Source organism: Corapipo altera, unplaced genomic scaffold (assembly GCF_003945725.1).
Source record: "Corapipo altera isolate COAL_440 unplaced genomic scaffold, ASM394572v1 112, whole genome shotgun sequence".
In the NCBI taxonomy this organism is placed as follows: Eukaryota; Metazoa; Chordata; class Aves; order Passeriformes; family Pipridae; genus Corapipo; species Corapipo altera.
The window spans coordinates 8,105,448-8,122,707 of NW_020884899.1; the positions used below are offsets into that span (position 1 = coordinate 8,105,448).

General features: G+C 40.1%; 1 protein-coding gene across 3 annotated transcripts in view; it reads right to left on the reverse strand.

Annotated features, from left to right (window-relative positions):
* Positions 1 to 223: 223 nt before the first annotated feature.
* TTC39A (tetratricopeptide repeat domain 39A) overlaps positions 224 to 17,260 on the reverse strand; it is a 45,508-nt gene continuing 28,471 nt past the window's right edge. For all 3 annotated transcript variants that reach the window (XM_027649191.1, XM_027649190.1, XM_027649192.1), the window contains exons 9-18: positions 16,380 to 16,488; positions 15,677 to 15,744; positions 15,488 to 15,547; positions 14,554 to 14,715; positions 12,860 to 12,951; positions 11,734 to 11,854; positions 9,020 to 9,131; positions 6,236 to 6,350; positions 5,459 to 5,575; positions 224 to 2,467 (exon numbers count right to left, since the gene is read on the reverse strand). In XM_027649191.1, the coding sequence (XP_027504992.1) occupies positions 2,347 to 2,467; positions 5,459 to 5,575; positions 6,236 to 6,350; positions 9,020 to 9,131; positions 11,734 to 11,854; positions 12,860 to 12,951; positions 14,554 to 14,715; positions 15,488 to 15,547; positions 15,677 to 15,744; positions 16,380 to 16,488 (1,077 nt within the window). In that variant the 3' untranslated portion in view covers positions 224 to 2,346. The remainder of the gene's footprint in view (positions 2,468 to 5,458; positions 5,576 to 6,235; positions 6,351 to 9,019; positions 9,132 to 11,733; positions 11,855 to 12,859; positions 12,952 to 14,553; positions 14,716 to 15,487; positions 15,548 to 15,676; positions 15,745 to 16,379; positions 16,489 to 17,260) is intronic.

The following is a 17,260-nucleotide window of genomic DNA, read 5'->3' on the forward strand; positions in this document are numbered from 1 at the left end:
GATGAGCAAAGTCATGGTGGGCAATTCAAAATGTAACACATTGAAATACTTACACAGTGGCAATGTACCAGACCTTCCACTCATCCTTTAGCAAGCAAGGTGTTATTTTCCTTTAGTGAATTCATATTATTAGTCCATAAATCCTTGTTGCATCAGGAAGGTGATTATTTCCTCTTGCTTGGGAGCCAAAAAGAGTGAAAGATCACAGTGAACTACGAAGTCCTCAGCTGAAGCTGGAGATCAGGTCCACAACGTCACTGGTGCTGGTGTTCAGCCAAAGCTGACTATGAAAGTCTTCTGAAGGCTATGAAAACCTTAGGAAAATCTTGGGATTTTCATTGGTGCAAAGCATCAGGGAAGCTGGCTGTGTATTGCATAGTATGTCCTTTGTGCTTTGTATCTAAGATCAGGGGAAACTCTGTTGTGGGTGAAATTTCAAAGAGGTTTCAGTGGCCTTGAGAAATGAATCTAACACTCAGAAGGATTGTTCACTTTCTGCAAAGTACAATTTATGCTAATTTTCACATGGCATTATTACTTGCTTAGAAGATGCTAAGGCTGCCAAAATATTTGAAAAGGACACAACTAGAAAAAGAGGCGTTATATGCAATAATAGAACAAGAAACTTTTTTATTCTATACAAAGAATGACTGAGTTTTTACACTGAAGTTTTGATGTGCTGCACGTAAATAGCGTAACTGTTTATACTGAATTTTATCTGAATTGAGAAATTTATCTGAACTGAATTTATCTGAGAAAGTCACTTTATAAAACACATTCTTCACCTATGATTTTGACTTGGAAAGGCTTTTATAAAGGGTGTCTGTTTTTAAGACAATGCAAGTTCTCTTTGTTGAGGAACAGGTGGTTCTGTCTCCTTGCATATTATTTTGCAATTACAAAACAATGTAATTTCCTTAGAGGAGGTAAAAGCAGAGCTATAAACTGTCGATTTTCTCTTCTGCTGGGAACAATCACTTTAGAAAGGACATTCACTGTGAGGTACATAGATATGAATCTTCCTGGCAAACATCTCCATTGGAGAAAAAGGGCTGTCAGAAGACCTCCCATCTCCACCCATCAGAATGGGTCATGGGGAAGAAGCTCTTTCAAAAGGGAGGTAGAAGTGTGCCCCAAAAACCCATAGGCTTACAAACATGGAACTAGCCTGGAGAACAATAAATATGAGTCAAAGCTGTGTTACAACTGACTTCACCAGTTTTGCAGCAGTTCCATGGCAGCCAGCATCGGAAAGCAGACCCAGCTCATTGCTCTACTCCCAAAGCCAGTTACATGGAAAATCTCCCAAAAGATCAATAAAGAGCAAAAAGACAAAGGACTCCTTTGTACCAAGGGAACCTGCTCCAGCCCCAGCTTCTTCACAGAGGAAGCATCAGCCTCTTTCAACATGGACATCTCCAGTTGGGCAGCCCTAAGGACACTCATCTTAAGGAACGGAGTGTCACAGGAACCCCTGTATCGCTGTGCAGCCAGAGCAATATTGCTGTTTCTTAAATGACCTTCAAGGACTTGTGCTTTAAATTTTATATAAACTTCAGCTCACGCTCATTGTGGCAAAAACATTTTCTAAGAACTCTGTGTGGTCAAGGAAGAAGTGATGCAGTTTTATACTGTCATCACCTTTCCCCCCCGCAATCCTCAGTAAATTATTCAGCCGCTACAAGCAGCGGACTTGACAGGAAAAACCAAATTAAAGTCAAGGTACCAGCATAAGGGAGACCATTCTTTTCACCAGCAAGTTTTTTAAAGAAGCAAAATGTGACTGGTAAAAGCTGGTAAAGGGGAACTTCCCATGCACAACTAGAAATGCCCAGGATCCAGAGCTCCTCCCTGATGTGTTCCATGTGCACCGAGATTTTCTCACACCATTCCAACAACGCAGGTGCTGGGAAAAAGCGATGCTTCCTTCTCAACTGCTGGCAGTATGGATCCAAAGAAACATTTAGAGCTATATGAGATTAAATCCATGACACCTGAAGTTTTGTTGTTTGGGGGTTTTTTTCAGTTGTTCCCCTCTCTCACTAAGCAAAGCTACAGCATAACGTTGCGAACGCAAGAAAAAGGCACACGATTGAAAACTGAATGACACAGATGTAAATATTCAAAAAGCCACTGCTGGAAAAACAATATTTTTCAGGGTTATATGGTTGGTTTGAGAGGTTTTTTGCCATGTTGTTACATGAGATTAACGTTTTATGCATCACCTTTAAAATTTTAAGTTATTTGGCTTTTCACTGACTTGAAAGAGAAGGAAAAATAACTCTGAAGTGTCAGTAATTTTCTGCACCAAAGTTTGCAACAAACAGGACATCAAAGAAGAAAAAGTTACGACACTGCTGAGGCTCCAGAGTGCATTCCATTTTCTGGGGCGGATTTGGCTTGGTGCAGGGCAGCTTGAATCCTGAAATGTGTCCTTGTTTCCATGGAGTAATTCTTGTAGTTTTGTCTAAAACAAAAGCAGATCCACTGTGATGAATATATATATTTAAAACATTTTCAAGTTATCTTTGTATTACTATTTTAAGCAAATAACTATATACAGCAAAAAAGCTCCTTTGCTGCCTACTCTAAAATACAAGGCATGTGTTCCTGGCCAAACAATGCAGTTCTTTGTTCTTTATTTGTAGTGCCACTGTCTGGCAATTACCAGAAAAATATAGCTTAATAAGAAATTGAATCTGGTCCACTCAATCAAAATATGGAGTCCAAATTAATTATCTGTAGCACCCACTTAGTTTACATTCAGAAATTAGATTTCCTCCCCCCTCAAAATATAACTGACAGATTTGAATACAAATATTTTCAGCATTTTTAAAAATAATTTTAATAAAGCAGACTCAATTCATCAGGGTCATTTCAAGAAAGTAAAGGGGAGGCACGGAAGAGAAAAAAGAAAGAGAGAAGGAGAAGCTGTCCTGAACCAGAAGAGGGAAACACTCCACCTCCATCCTATGGTTGCCAATGATGTGCACTGTGTGTTGGAAGTAAAGCCAGACAATTTGCTGCCTCAGAAGCTTGGAAAGAGAAAGTGGGCACACATGAGGCTCTGTATCAGCTTTTGAGGAGCAATACACCAGGCCCAAGGAAAAACTGGCAGGAGTTCCACCACACACATCCAGTGGCTGACTCGGCTCGGCACTGTCACCTGCCTATCGTCTCCAGTAGCTCTGTCATGCTCTAAAAGAGTTACTGGAACATTCAAAGAATCTGTATTATCATGGAAAAGCTTATATAAAAAAAGAAAAATTGCCCCAGGACCACATAGAAAGTGCAGATCCTACTTAATAGGAATTAACATGTCAGCTCCTGCAGGATGGATACAGAATCCAGATACCAAAGAGGGATTAGACCATGCTAATTTTCTTTTAGAAGATATTTGTCATCTTTACAGAAACATAACATTAAGTATTAAGCTCTGTATACCTTAAAAGCATTTCAGTTCAAAATTCATAATTCCAGCCAAGCATGGTATCTGTCACTATGGCAGTCTCTTGCTGAAAACAAGGAATTCCACACCCATGCTATACCAGCTTATAATTTTATGTATGCAACACCCAAGAGGCTGACTGAGAAAAGGAGGTGACTGGGTTCTGCTGTGTGCTGATCTAAAATCCTTTGGAGATTTTTTTTTTCCTTAAATTAAGTAGATTTTGTCATGCAGAGTTAGTACTTCTCATCAGCACGCTGATATTCTTGTTTGTAGCTCACAGTCAAACAAATAGAAACACTTCCATGCACGACCAAGCCAAAACTGTTTATCATCTCGTTCCACTCTTTCTCCCAGAGTTGAAAATTCCAGCCAGCAGCAGTATGGGGATTTAGGTCAAGCAAATCAAGCGTCATGCACCAGCCAAGTGCTCGCCTGGCTCTCCTGCCAACTGCAAACATAATTCTGCACTCCCGAAACCCACCGCGGCCACCGTGCTTCTCCCCCTCGAGGCTGCCAAGACATTCAGTTTGTAGCTGAAAGCTTATAAATCAAAGCATTTTAATGCCACAGGTGGAAATGTAAGGACTGCACCTTTTTTTAGGGCTGACTGAAATACCAGGCAGGGGGGGTTTTGTGGTGGATCGTTGTTTCTGTGGGGGTTTTTATATCATTGCAGTCTCCACGGGTTCTTTGGGCCCAGCAAGTCTGAGTATCAGCTTTCATACACTGGGCAACAACAAATTTTTCAGAGCTGTAGTCTGCTGGTGCTCCCCTTTAAGCCAGACACCTTCCCTTGAGGGGATCTGGGACACTCAGAGCTGTCAGGGAAAGGTGCAGTGGCCGAGCAGCGCGAGACAGAAGTTCCAGCTGGAACAAGCAGCTTCGAATCATTATTTTCTAGATCTCTTTTTACTAGAGATTTGAACAAAGGAAATTAGGACAGGAGAGGCATGTTTACAGGAATGTGAAGCCAACTGAAACACTTTCCATTGCACTTTGCTAATGCAATTTTTGCTGCTCTTAATATCTTCCATGAGTTTACAAGTACAAGCAGAGAAGATTAAGGATTGCAATATTTTAATTTTTGTGCTGACAGGCTTTTGGCATAATCTTTAGTAGGCTGATTCGCCACTCTGTCTTGCAGAGAGGACTGATTTGGACAAAAAAAAAAAATCAAAACATAAAAACTCTATCTGACCTCTCTGGAACTGGGGGCAGACACCAGTTTTGTAGCTGCTCACACCTGTGGCAGTGACTCTCTGCACTGGGAAAGTGCAGACATCTGGTCTCATTCAGGATCCAGAGAGGTGAACTACCCCTGCTGCTGCTTGAAGAGGGCAAGTGTTGTTTGGGTTGGATTCCCTCTCTCCCCACCACTGCCAAAATTTTGGCTCAGCATAGAAGTAAAGGTTCAGACAGCAGCAAACCCTATATTTTGTTAATTTTATAATAAAGAACACACACGATCAAGTCCAACTTCCTGATAAACCTACTTAGCCAGAAAAATCAGTCACACAAAATAGCAAAAGCAGATGGTTTAGTTGCTTTTCAGATGGAGATGAAACAATACAAAGATACTAAATGCAACCTGAAGCGTTATCTTAAGTGTATTTCATCAAGGAACAGGCCCTGCTAGCCATTAATTAAAGTAATGCTATTTTAGCCATAACACAGAGCTTTGATTTCATTTTATACATCTTTTATGAATAAGTAAATATTAAGATTATTACATTTTGTTACACATGGATTATTTCTTATGGAAGCCTCTGACATTCCAATTAACATATTTAATTTTTTTTTTTGCTCTTCTCAGAATTGATGTTTAAGACCCAGACTGAACAAACCTAACACCTACCACTGGCAAAGTCAAACCAAAACTAAGGCATGCATCCTTCCTCTGAAAAATTGAAATGAGTTTCCATGATATTAATGAAATGTTTCTGCTTCCTGCTAACCAGTAAAATACCAAACTGACTCATCAGACATCAACACAGGCTTTTCACTTACTTTGCTTTTTCCAGAAGTTTTATTGCTTCTTCTCTTCTATCCTGGTCTAGATACAGTATTGCCAGCTCCAGCAAGGCATTTGGAATTAGATAATGATCATATTTTATCTTCTTCTCACTGCATTGGAAGAGAAATAGCCTGGAGACCTTGAAATGATATGTTGTTTCCCTCATTTAACAGCTCCATACACGAATAAACAGGAGATTAGCTAAGATCAGAAGGAGCAATCAATCTCTATTACGACACTTGTCATGTTCTCTACCCCAAGATACCTTCCGGGTTATTAAATGTGTATTTTGCATAAGCATCCTACACAATATGTACAGTCTCAGGATTAGAAAATAAAGCCTTTATTATCAGGGAAGTGTTAGAAAAGATGACAATATTATGAGTTGTATCCATGTGAACTGACAAGAAGAGAGGCCGTTCAGGAGTTCCAAGTGTAATCATGCTGCCACCTGTCTCTGCAAACTGCACTTGGCTTTTTGGGTGCAGCTCCTTCATGACTGGGAAAAGGAAGGGGGCAAAAAAAAAGGGTAAGTGGTATCTTAAAAAGTTTATGCATCTATAGTCCCCTAAAAGGAGAAAATGCCCCAATAAAAATTGTGGATTTGAAATTCTTCAACACATGGCTATAAAGACTGGGAATTAAAATGGAAATTCCTTGAAATTAATACCAAAGGTACTGCAGTCCTCTCCCTTCTATTCATATCATGGCTGCATCTCCTCTTACTTGAAACTCAAGAGCTCTCCTACATGCCAGGTATGAAAACTTACTTTAAATAGATGTAATTAAAATGTTCTTCTGCTTCTGAGATCTTGCCCAAATGCTTGAGGCATAATCCCTTTAACAGCTTTATCACACACCGGTCATCTGCTAGTAATTCTGTAGCTGCAGGATGGAGTAAATGGCACATTTTAGAAAACTCTAGAACAGAAGAGACTTTCCTACCCTGTAGGGAAACTTCTAAAAAGGCAAGTGTGAGCACAATCCATTTATTGAATCACAGGGCAGAAGGAACTAATTGGTGAATTTAATTTAAGGCAGAGACAAACAAACATCAACCTTTTCATAAATCAATCAAACTTTGTCTAAAAATTGTTGGGCTGTTCTTTCCTTCCCTACTCCCACTGAAAGGCTACCCCACTGTTCTGACAGGCAAAAACTAATTTAAGGTGTTCACTTTGTAAATACTGAGGCTCAGTTTGTAATCTCTCAACCTTTATTGCCCTTAAGTAGGTACAGCTCTTCTTCCTTGACTTCTAGTCACGTGGCCTATTTGTAGGCAAGTGTTTTAAGAATTCTCCACCTTTGCTTGGCTAAAAAAAAATATATGAAATTTGCTACCTGCACCTCACATCTCCTCATTTTCCTACTATACCTTCTTTACACCTCTTCTGAGTATTTACTTCCAAGTATGAGTGCCTGGTTCAAAGTCATTACTATCAACACTCTTCCTTCATCAGAACATTTCTGCACATTTCAAAGCAAACATCTGGCTTTTCCATAGCCAATCCATAGAGGCAGCTTAATCTTAAAGTTTACAAGCAAAAGCTACAGCCTGCTTAATCATTTCCAATTCATGAAATCCTAACTAAAAAGAATTTCTACAAAATGTGTGATACTGCATCTGATGCTATTGAATGTCATCCTGTTTTCACTGCTCCAAGCCTTACCTGGTTCTTCATTTATCACTCCAGTTGATTAAATGCTGACACAGACTGCACGAAACAGCTGCTTCCCTTTGGAGTATTGAGTTAGAGGCCTTGGTCCTACAGTTGGAGTGACTGAATTGCAAATTCCCACAAAGGCTCCTATATATATAATTCCTTGAAATAAATACCAAAGGTACTGCAGCCCTCTGCAAACAAATCCCAGGGAAGATGCCCAAAGACTATCCAGTAAACTAACTTAGAAGAAACAGGCAAGAGGGCAAAGGTTGATGCACTGAGTATGTGCACAGTGAGATGACTCAAGGCCATGGAAGAATTATTTCACAAGAATTAAAAAAAACCCCCAAACTAACACCAAACCAACAGTTGCCTCCTCTTAAAAACCCCCAAACCAACAGTTGCCTCCTCTTCTGGACATCTGTCCCAAGAACACTTCCACAGGCATGTATTTCCTCTACTTATATCCTACAGACTGCCCCGGACTGGGTCAGCAAACATTTAGGAACCTCTGCTAGATGCAAACCTGATATGCATAACTGTATTTCTAGATGTTACTTCTGCTAACAGCCTTGTTTTTACATCTTACATGGTATAATGTGCTAGAAGCACATCCTCAGATGCATCTTTTTATACTGCTAGATTCTTTTAACAGTAACTCAGAGAAAATACTTGAATACATAATAGCTTAGCTCTGAATCCTGTCAGGAAAGCTCAAGGAAAGCACAATGTCTGGAAACAGCAAGTCAATATTTGGAACAGGCAATACTTTAAATTGTTGGTGTGTTTGAAATATATCCCACTTTTCGATTACACGTCCTCACAGTGTTCTATAAACATGAATCAGCTACAGATCCCTGCAAAATCCAGCCTTATTCACAATTTGTCAACTGAGAAAAAAAAGGGAACAGAGAAATAATTCGCTTACTCAAAATACTGTAACAAAATCGGTGACAAAGAAAGTGAAAGGGTCAAAGGCCTTTTCCTAAGACGTCACCTTCACTGAAAATATTTTCCCTGCTCTCTTGTGCAATTAATTAAAAATAAATAATTTTAGCCAGGCTTTCAGGCAACTCTCTCAAATCTTGTGTAACAGACTGTGCACACGAAGACCAAGGCCCTAGAAAAGACTGCAATGCAGTGTTTTAGCCTATATTCCTTTATCAACAGGGGCTTGATCCTTTTGCAGGAAGGTGGTATATAATAGTAATAAGATCAAATATTGAGCAAGGGAAAGCTTTGTAAGAAAAGATGTGCAGACTGGTTGTACTCCCACAGGAGCTGTGAAAGACTGACAAGAAATAAACATCAATTCCACTTTCTCATGTATAGCTAATTAACAGACTGACAGAAAATGTGGTAGCAGAGCCTGTTTCAGTTCAATCCCATCTTATGCTCATTCATAGTGCAAAGGAAGCCCATCCCTGATGCCCCAGATTTCTATTGTATTCTGGTGACACCAGAACATTCAGCCCAAGGTCACACCATAAACTGGCAGCACTTTTTAAAACAGAAGACCAACTTGTCTTTTATTCTTCAAAATTGAAATACAGTATCTGAGGATAACAAAGCTTCATCATCCAAATAACCAAGCCAACACATGCTCTGATTTTGATCTACCAAAATAAACAGTCCTTTAATACATGTCATAAACCATTCCTAGCACACATCCACACATCCATGGATGGAAAATCACTTGCTATTATTGTAAGTTATTGCTATACTAAAAATAAAAAAATATTCCTATCTGCATAAACAGTTTATGGTTTCATTATCTATGTTCCTCCTATGATCCCATTAACTTCACTAATGAGTGTTTCTCTCTATTCACAGATAATATCTTTAGCTATTGCACTGTAAAATAACTGGTTAAACCCTATCACTGATTACCTGAACTTCTTGCCAATGCTTCTTCTGCTTCAATTAAAGTCTCTAACATGCCTTCTGTTAAGTTGGGACATTTTCCAATTACAGCATAGCCATTCCAGATATACATCATTTCCTAGGGTCAGGGAGAAATGACAGCATCATTAATTACAGTTCTGCCTAAATGTAGTTGTCAAATATTTTAGTTTATCTCTGCATGATGAAAACATTACAGGTTCTTTAAATAAAGTCAGTTTGTCAAAACATATTTTCTTTGTAACTGAAAACTTGTTACACGGGTTTTCAGAACAAATTAGCCCTGGAAGACAACTAAAGAGCTGCTTACTACACACAATACAAGGGAGATTGCTTGAATAGAATGCAAACACCATCTCACTTACAGATGAAGCAGGTACCAACAAACCAGACTGGAAACATTCAGGCACAAGGCTAACTGTCCCTTTGTTGTCTCCTCTGGTTTTTCAGTTCTGTCCTAGCCAGGCCAGTAATAACCACAAATAACTGAAATGTATTGCTTCCACAGAAAAATATGAAATCTCAGGACAGCAAAACAAAAGAAAAAGAAAACCAAACCCCCTAACCTTTAAGCCAAGATTCAAACAAACCAGCAAAATTTTAAAACTGAACTGTAAGCCTCTTACATTTCTTGGGTTTGTTTGATGTACCCACAGAAAGCAACTTCTTTCTTATTCAACTGTTCTAAAAGTATATTTTATTAAAAACTATTGGATCAATTCCTCTTTGTTATTGAGGTTCTCTCTTACAGTATATGACCAGATCAAATGTGCCCATTGCCACTAGCAATCACAGAAGATGGAAATGTTACATAGACTTATGACTGGCCCTCATGACAAGTTGTTTAATGACAGATTCACAGAATATCCTGAGTTGGAAGGGACCCACAAGGATCATCAAGTCCAGCTCCTGGACCTGCACCAGAGCACCCCAAGAATCCCACCATGTGCCTGAGAGTGTTGTCCAAATGCTTCTTGAGCTCCAGCAGGTCTGGGGCTGTGATCACTGCCCTGGGGAGTCTGTTCCAGCGCCAGACCACCCTCTGGGGGTAGAAACTTTTCCTAACAGCCAGCCTAAACCTCTCCTGACTCAGCTTCATGCCATTCCCACGAGTTCTGTCACTGGTCACCAGAGAGAAGAGATCAGCGTCCAATCCATTTATTCTGTTTATTTATATGACCTAGTCTGCGTTTAAATTAAAATAAAATTTCTATATAGAATAACTGAGTTATGTAACTACAGCACAAAAATCTGTCAGGCTAGAATAGCTGAAACAGCATGTTAACCCCAGTCACTGCTGCTTTCACCATCTGGTCTCTATTGATTGGAAAACCTGTGGTGAGCTTACTGTACCTAGTGCAGATTCATTAACGTGGTTTTGAAACAAAAGTATTCAAACCACATTCATTCCCGGCTAAATCCTCGAGCTAAGACTCGCTTGAGAATTCGCTCTTCTCAGCAAGCCCCTTGATAATGAAAAGAAAAATCCTGGAGATGAGACTCTGCCCCCAATTCCACATCCATAAAGTGCTTTTATCTGTTCAGCTGCGGCACCTGCTGCCTCGGAAATGCAACTGCACAGCGGCCAAGGACACGGTGCCCGGCTGCTCCAAGGAGAGATCCTGGTACAGAAACCTGCTCTGTCAAAATCCCACTAGGACAGCCCAGCCAAACCCCAGGTGTGTGTGTTTCTTCCTCTCTGAAATCTGAAAGGCACGTCAAAGTAACCTAATTATTTCTCTCACTTCAGCCTTATTAGTGGAACGTGGTCCCCAGTGAATACCCACGCTCTGCTGTAACAACTCTATTTCTTTGGGAGTCACAGTGTCACATCCCCACTAGTGGGCTGGGAAGTGGTTACTCACTGGGGTCTCCAAGAAGCTCTCCTTGTTCTGGTATTTTTTTAGAGAGTATTTACTAATTATCCACCTTTTTCTCAAACACAACAGCTCAAGGCACAGCAGAGGTTAACACCACTGCACTTGGCAAACCTGTGGACTCAAAACCCTTTTATGTTCTTCTACATGTTCTTTGTCGACAGATTTTTGTAAGTGCACCATGAACAAGGCAATGGGTGCCTCATGCAGCTGTTCTCGTCCAGCCACAGGGAACTGCCCAGCAACACAGGGAAAAAAAGAAAATTAAACAACAACAACCAAAAAATAAAATAAGTAAATAAAAAATCTACAGTCGCAATGGCTTTCTGAAGTGGCCAAAGGATCGTTTCATCCCGGCACCCGTGAGGAGCTCTGGAGACCAAACTGCAAACATTCAGGGGCACATTAAACAGATGCTTACAGGCAGTCCCCAGTTCTTGCTTTGTTTCCTTGACACCTCCCCTCACTTGTACCTTAAAGTCTTCTGTTAGTAAATGACACGTGACAAAAGAGACCCAGGGCAAAGTTCCTCAAAAGGGAAGCAAAAGAAAGCTGTTGGGAGCACGCTGGTCTATAGCTGGAATAATGAGTTACACATGCAACACATTTACGTGTCACAAACAACTGGCTCAGTTCCCTGTGGCTGGTGCATGCCCCAGTTTTACAGCATTCCTCACATTCATTTGGCTTTGCTTTGGGAACATTCCAGTCTCCTGCAGAGGTTTTACCTTAGAAACATGGAAAGACACTATTCTAATTATCTCGGGTTTATTTCTATAAATTAAAATGTTGAAAAGGGTACGTGTGTGGATACCTCTAACTTACCAAAGGTGGAACAGGCAAAGGAACAGGGTTTGAAGAAAGATACCGTCGCGCTTTCCGAATTGCAAACTTTTCTGTAGGCAGAGATTTCCCTGCAATTTTCAGTTTCAGAGTGGGAACAATCCTGAAAGTATAAAGGAAAACACAAGGAATTTTCCCTCTGTGAAAAAAAACCCGAACATTCAAACTTCAAGAAAAAAAAAAATCAAACCAAGGAGAACTTAAAAAAGCTGTTGCACACTGGGCTATTGCTACCTCTGGGAAGCTGAGCAATACATACTCACAAAAGCTGTCTTTATGCAGGGCACATTTATCTCTAGGCTTCCTCTTTAATCAAGCAGGAGAAGGACTCTTTCCCACTGAAAGATTAAATTAGATGATGCACCGAACTTAAAAAGGGCTCATCTCTCTTCACAGACTAAGAAAGAGGCAAGCCAGCTTCTGTAAGTCTTCCTCCCATTCTCCCAGACTATAACTATTCACTTCATAATGGATCCCCAATTCAGTAAAATCTGTTTGTAATGATTATAAAGGACAGAGAAAACCTGAAAAGTATTATGCTGTAAGCACATTAAAAAAATAAAGATATTTAGATTTTATATAAAAATTGTAAACCGCAAAGTAATCAGATTTTCTTTGCCCCAGCAAGGTTTAGGCATTTTTGAGCTTAAACATTACATTAACACAGTGAGATTATCACTCACATTTAACTCTTTTTTTATTCCTCTTGAACTCAAACCCCAAGAATCAAGTGGTGCTGATATTCCCACTAAAGGAGGCACACATCTTGCAGCACAATTCATTGAAGGCTTTCACATCTTACATGTCATTTTGATTAAAGGAAACAACTGGAAAAGAATGTGACTACTAAATGGAACAGCAGCAGTCACTGTACAACTGACAGATCTTATACCCTTTCCCTAAAGTATTTCCAGGTCAGGAGATATCTGTTGTCTGAACTCAGGGTCCACTTTAGTCTAAAGGACATTTGACTCTGCCATTTCTTACCAATCCAATGCTATTTGCACAGATCTTCAAATCTGCACAATGAATATTTTGCCTCTCTTCTCCCAACACTGTGGTGTGAAAAGATAGTGAACTATTGTAACTGTGAGCTTGCAAATTTTACCTAAATAATTCAGCTTCGCTGTCTCCAAAAGGGCTGCAGTCATCTGGTCCAAACATACTGAGATAAGCAGCTTTCATGTAAATATAAGTAGCCTGCCAATGCAATGAAGAATATCTATAAAGAAAAATGAATTTACAGCATCGCCTTTATTGATATAAAGCACAAACCAGCAACAAAGTGGCAGTTGCTGCTTTTGCTCACAATCTTACAAAAATTTAAGCAAGAGGTATTTTAGAAAGCGAGTACAGAACATTGTTTTTAAATCACGTATGCCTTTGTTTACTTTGTATCAGCTTATAGTTTCTGTCCATATTCCAAGAACAAATCTCATGGTTGTGTAAATAAGTTTTTAATACTCTTAAGTATACATGCTAGAAAACTTATGAAAAGGTCATGCTCAGAGAAAAAATTAATACTATAGTCTGTGTGTCCAATCACAATTTGCTAACATATCCTAAATTCTAGGTTCTAAAGTTCTAGAGTTGTTCCCTGTGGACTTCAGGAGAGCAGACTTTGGCCTCTTCAGGAATCTGCTTGGTAGACTACCAGGAAATAAGGCCTTGGAGGGAAGAGAGGCCCAAGAAAGCTGGTTAATATTCAAAGATCAGCTCCTCCAAGCTCTGGAGAGATGAATCCCAACAAAGAGGGAGTCAGGCAAAAATGTCAGGAGGCCTTGTGGATGAACAAGGACAAACTCAGACACAAAAAGGAAGCCTACAGAAGGTGAAAGCAAGGACAGGCAGCCTGGGAGGAACACAGAGAAATTGTCTGAGCAGCCAGGGATCAGGTTTTTAGGAAGGCTGAAGCCCTGATGTCTGGCCAGGGACACCAAGAGCAACAAGGAAAGATCCTATAGGTATGCTGGTGATAAAAGGAAGACTAGAGAAAACGTGGGCCCTCTCTAGAAGAAAAAAGGAGACCAGGTTACCCAGGATCTGGAGAAGGCTGAAGTACTCTGACTTTTTTGCCTCAGTCTTTATCACCAAGTGCTCCAGCCTCACTGCCCAAGTCACAAAAGGTAAAGGCAGAGAATGGGAGAATTTAGAACTGTCTGGTGTAGGAGAAGTTTGGGTTCAAAATCATCGAAGGAACCTGAAGGTGCACAAGTCCATAGATCCCGAGGGAGCTGGAGGATGAAGGTGCTAAGCCACTGTTCATCATTAGTTGGGAAGTCATGGCAGTTCAGGGAAATTCCCACAAACTGGAAAAGTGAAAATGTAATCTCCACTTTTAAAACAGCAAAAAGGGAAGATGAAGGGAGGAAAGCTACCAGGATTCTAGACAGAAGAACTTCTCCTTTTCATATGTGCAGGATTAGGCACCACTTCTAATTAAACTTGTTATCCTGGAGGCACCGCCATGGCTCGCCCCACTCATCACCAGAAGAGCTCATATCCATAATGTGATGAAAGAAATGGCAACTTGTGCCATTAACTGCACTTTGCTGATGACACAACCAGTGAATACACAGCAGAACCTCTTCAACAAGATGATCTTCATCTCCCAGTTGGGCCCAAAAGATTTCTGCTTGCCCACAGTCTGTTCAGATCTGAATGTCTGCAGTTCACATCGCTCTATAAAAGCCACAGCAGGCCAGGTTTTACTTTACAATCTCTATTGTTGAAGCTACAGAAAGTCAACTCGACTGAAAGTTAATAGATACTACAGGGCCTTTCACTCTTTTGTTTACTCACCTTTGACCAAGTGTTCTCTTTGCTCAGCAGGTCTGCATAGAAGAAAGCCATCTTCCACTGGCGCTTGTAGGTGAAGCACCACATCAGCTCCCAGTAACACATGTGATGGAACTGCTTCCAGTACTGCTGAGCCTCGCAGCATTCCTCATACCTATTGACTGCCTGCACACAGACATTTCCAAACACTGCCTTAGTCATGTGTAAGTGCACAAACAGCAGTGCTGTAACAGACACTGGGGCTCCAGGATCTGCCCACATGGCTCCTGCAACTTCCAAATTATTAACAGCCCAGTATTTCCCAAAATCACATCTGCTGGTTTTGCACACAAGAGATTCTTGGCCACACAGTCATCCTGGTGTTAGCAAGTTTACCCTGCCACACACCCCCTCATTCCTGGAAGTTATAAAAATTCTAAGCATAATCAAAATTAATGTTTGTGTCTAGGGAAATTAGGAAACTGAAGGCAGAGGACAGACGCTCAGCTGACATTTATTGCTGTGGTTCCATGGATTTCAAGGCAGTTACTGCCCTGCACACCAGCTGATACCCTGTCTCAGCTTTGGGACATGCATTCTCCATCTCCATAATTCTTTTAAGTCTTGTATGACTCTCCACTCAGACTGAAGGCAAAGGATTACCACTGGGTCTTATTAAAGGCACAACTTGCTTCGGGATAGGAAAGACAATGAAAAAACTGTGTCATTAATACTGTTGGACTAGATTAGCACCACAAATTGAGAAGGGTAGTAAAATGAGGTGGACAAACAAGTTAGGTAAAATAATTTTCAAAATTCCTATTTGTAATTCATGAACTACAAATTACATATAAGCCAAAGCCACAGGAAGCATTGGCCAAAAAGGAAACATCACTCCTGAAGGAGTTTTTCCAAAGTTTTTGAAATCTAATTTCCCAAGAGCAAAATGATTACTTACCGCATCAATATTACCCTTTAGTGTTTCTATCCTGCCTGCAAAAAACAGGAATATGGCTCCCTGTAATAAATAATAATAAAAATACAAGTATTCTGTAACAGTTTTCAAGCTGACCATAAAGTCTAGATCTTTGTTATTTGACAAGAAAACATTAAACAATCATACGAAACAAATTAGGATTCATTTTACCTTTGGATAGCGAGCCAAGTAAGGCTTAAGTAGTCTTTCTGCCTCCTCAACATTTCCTTTTCCTGTCCCTAGAATGCATAAAAATGCAAGTGATAGAAATAGTTAGGAAACAAAGAGAAAAAAACCCCAGGAATGCAAGGTACTGATTATCCATCCTCAACTGGCCAACACGTAGGTTTTTCTCTCTGCTAAGTAAGGTATAAAAACAGGTTGGTGCTGCACTAGGGCAGCAAACAGGAAGCCCCAATAACATTGTTCTTACTGACTTGAAAACCCATGTGTAGAAGACATTTTGTAGAATGTTTTAGCAGGAGATAACAGAGAAGCATGTGTCAGTGGGAAGCTATCACCTCCCCTAAAAATTCGGGGATGACATATAAACACGAACAATGAATCCATCACTTGCAGCCATTATTTTAACCTCCCAATTAATGCATCTGACTACTGAAGTCAAATTTAGCTCTCACAGTGTCCTTGGCTATCCCCATTATCTCCCTTCTTATGTGTCAAACAAACCTCCATCTTGAAAATTAAGACACTCTCTTCAGTTATAATCACTACTGTAAAATGACCCAAAAATGAGTTACATTTAATCTGGTTACGAACAAACAAGTCACCAACAAATAGGTGATGGAATAGTCTTTTTCCCCCTTGTGTCCCACAAGAACTAATCAAATCCAAGAGTTATTATAAACAATCTTACCTAACACAAAGGTCATGAAAGTATGATAGCAAAGCAACAGCATGGTACACAGCACCGACCTAAAGCTGTATGATGATGCTCCTTCTTGAAGCTGCAGCAGACCATGTTCCTGTGCAAACAGAGAGAGGGGGACAAAGCATTGGAAAAGATCCAGAGCTGAGTTTTGCTAATTTAACTTCTGCAGTGTCATCTTCAGATTGCTTGCTCACCAAATTCCCAAAAAGGCACTGACATACATTGTTTACACAGCAGTCGAAGGCTAAAATACACATATTAATTTATCTAATAGTTTTTCATGGAATTACTGCATAGCCTGGAAAATACCTGATGACAGAGCAGCAACTTGGGATGGATTACATGGTTAACATAAGAGAATGAGAGAACTTATCACCACCATCCTAGTTCTGCTAAACAGCATTCCAGAAAAAAACAAAGAGAGTTTTTAAAAGCAAGGTAAAACCCAAATATCACCATTGTGCAGTGTATCCATGTTTGTTGAAGTTCAATAGACAAGGAAGTTAAAGGTATTAAGAAAAAAAAATCTGCAACTAGCAGAGCAAAAGATATCAGGGCAAGAACAAAAAGAGCTTTGCAACAACATTGGCCCACTACCACCAGTGGAAAAATACAAGAAGAGTATTTCTGTTCCCTTTCGGAAGAACTAAAGCAATCAAGTATAACGCCACATTCATATTCAGTGACAGCATGATGGATAACCAACTTCAAGGATTCAAGTTCCTGAGGCAAGAGCATTTATCAGCCCATTCCAGGTCTGGTTCCATCATATCAACAGCAAGATTATAAATATGCAAATGTACCAAACATGAGATCTGCCTACTAGTAAATATACACAGTAAGACATCCACTGTGTGCTGGGGAAA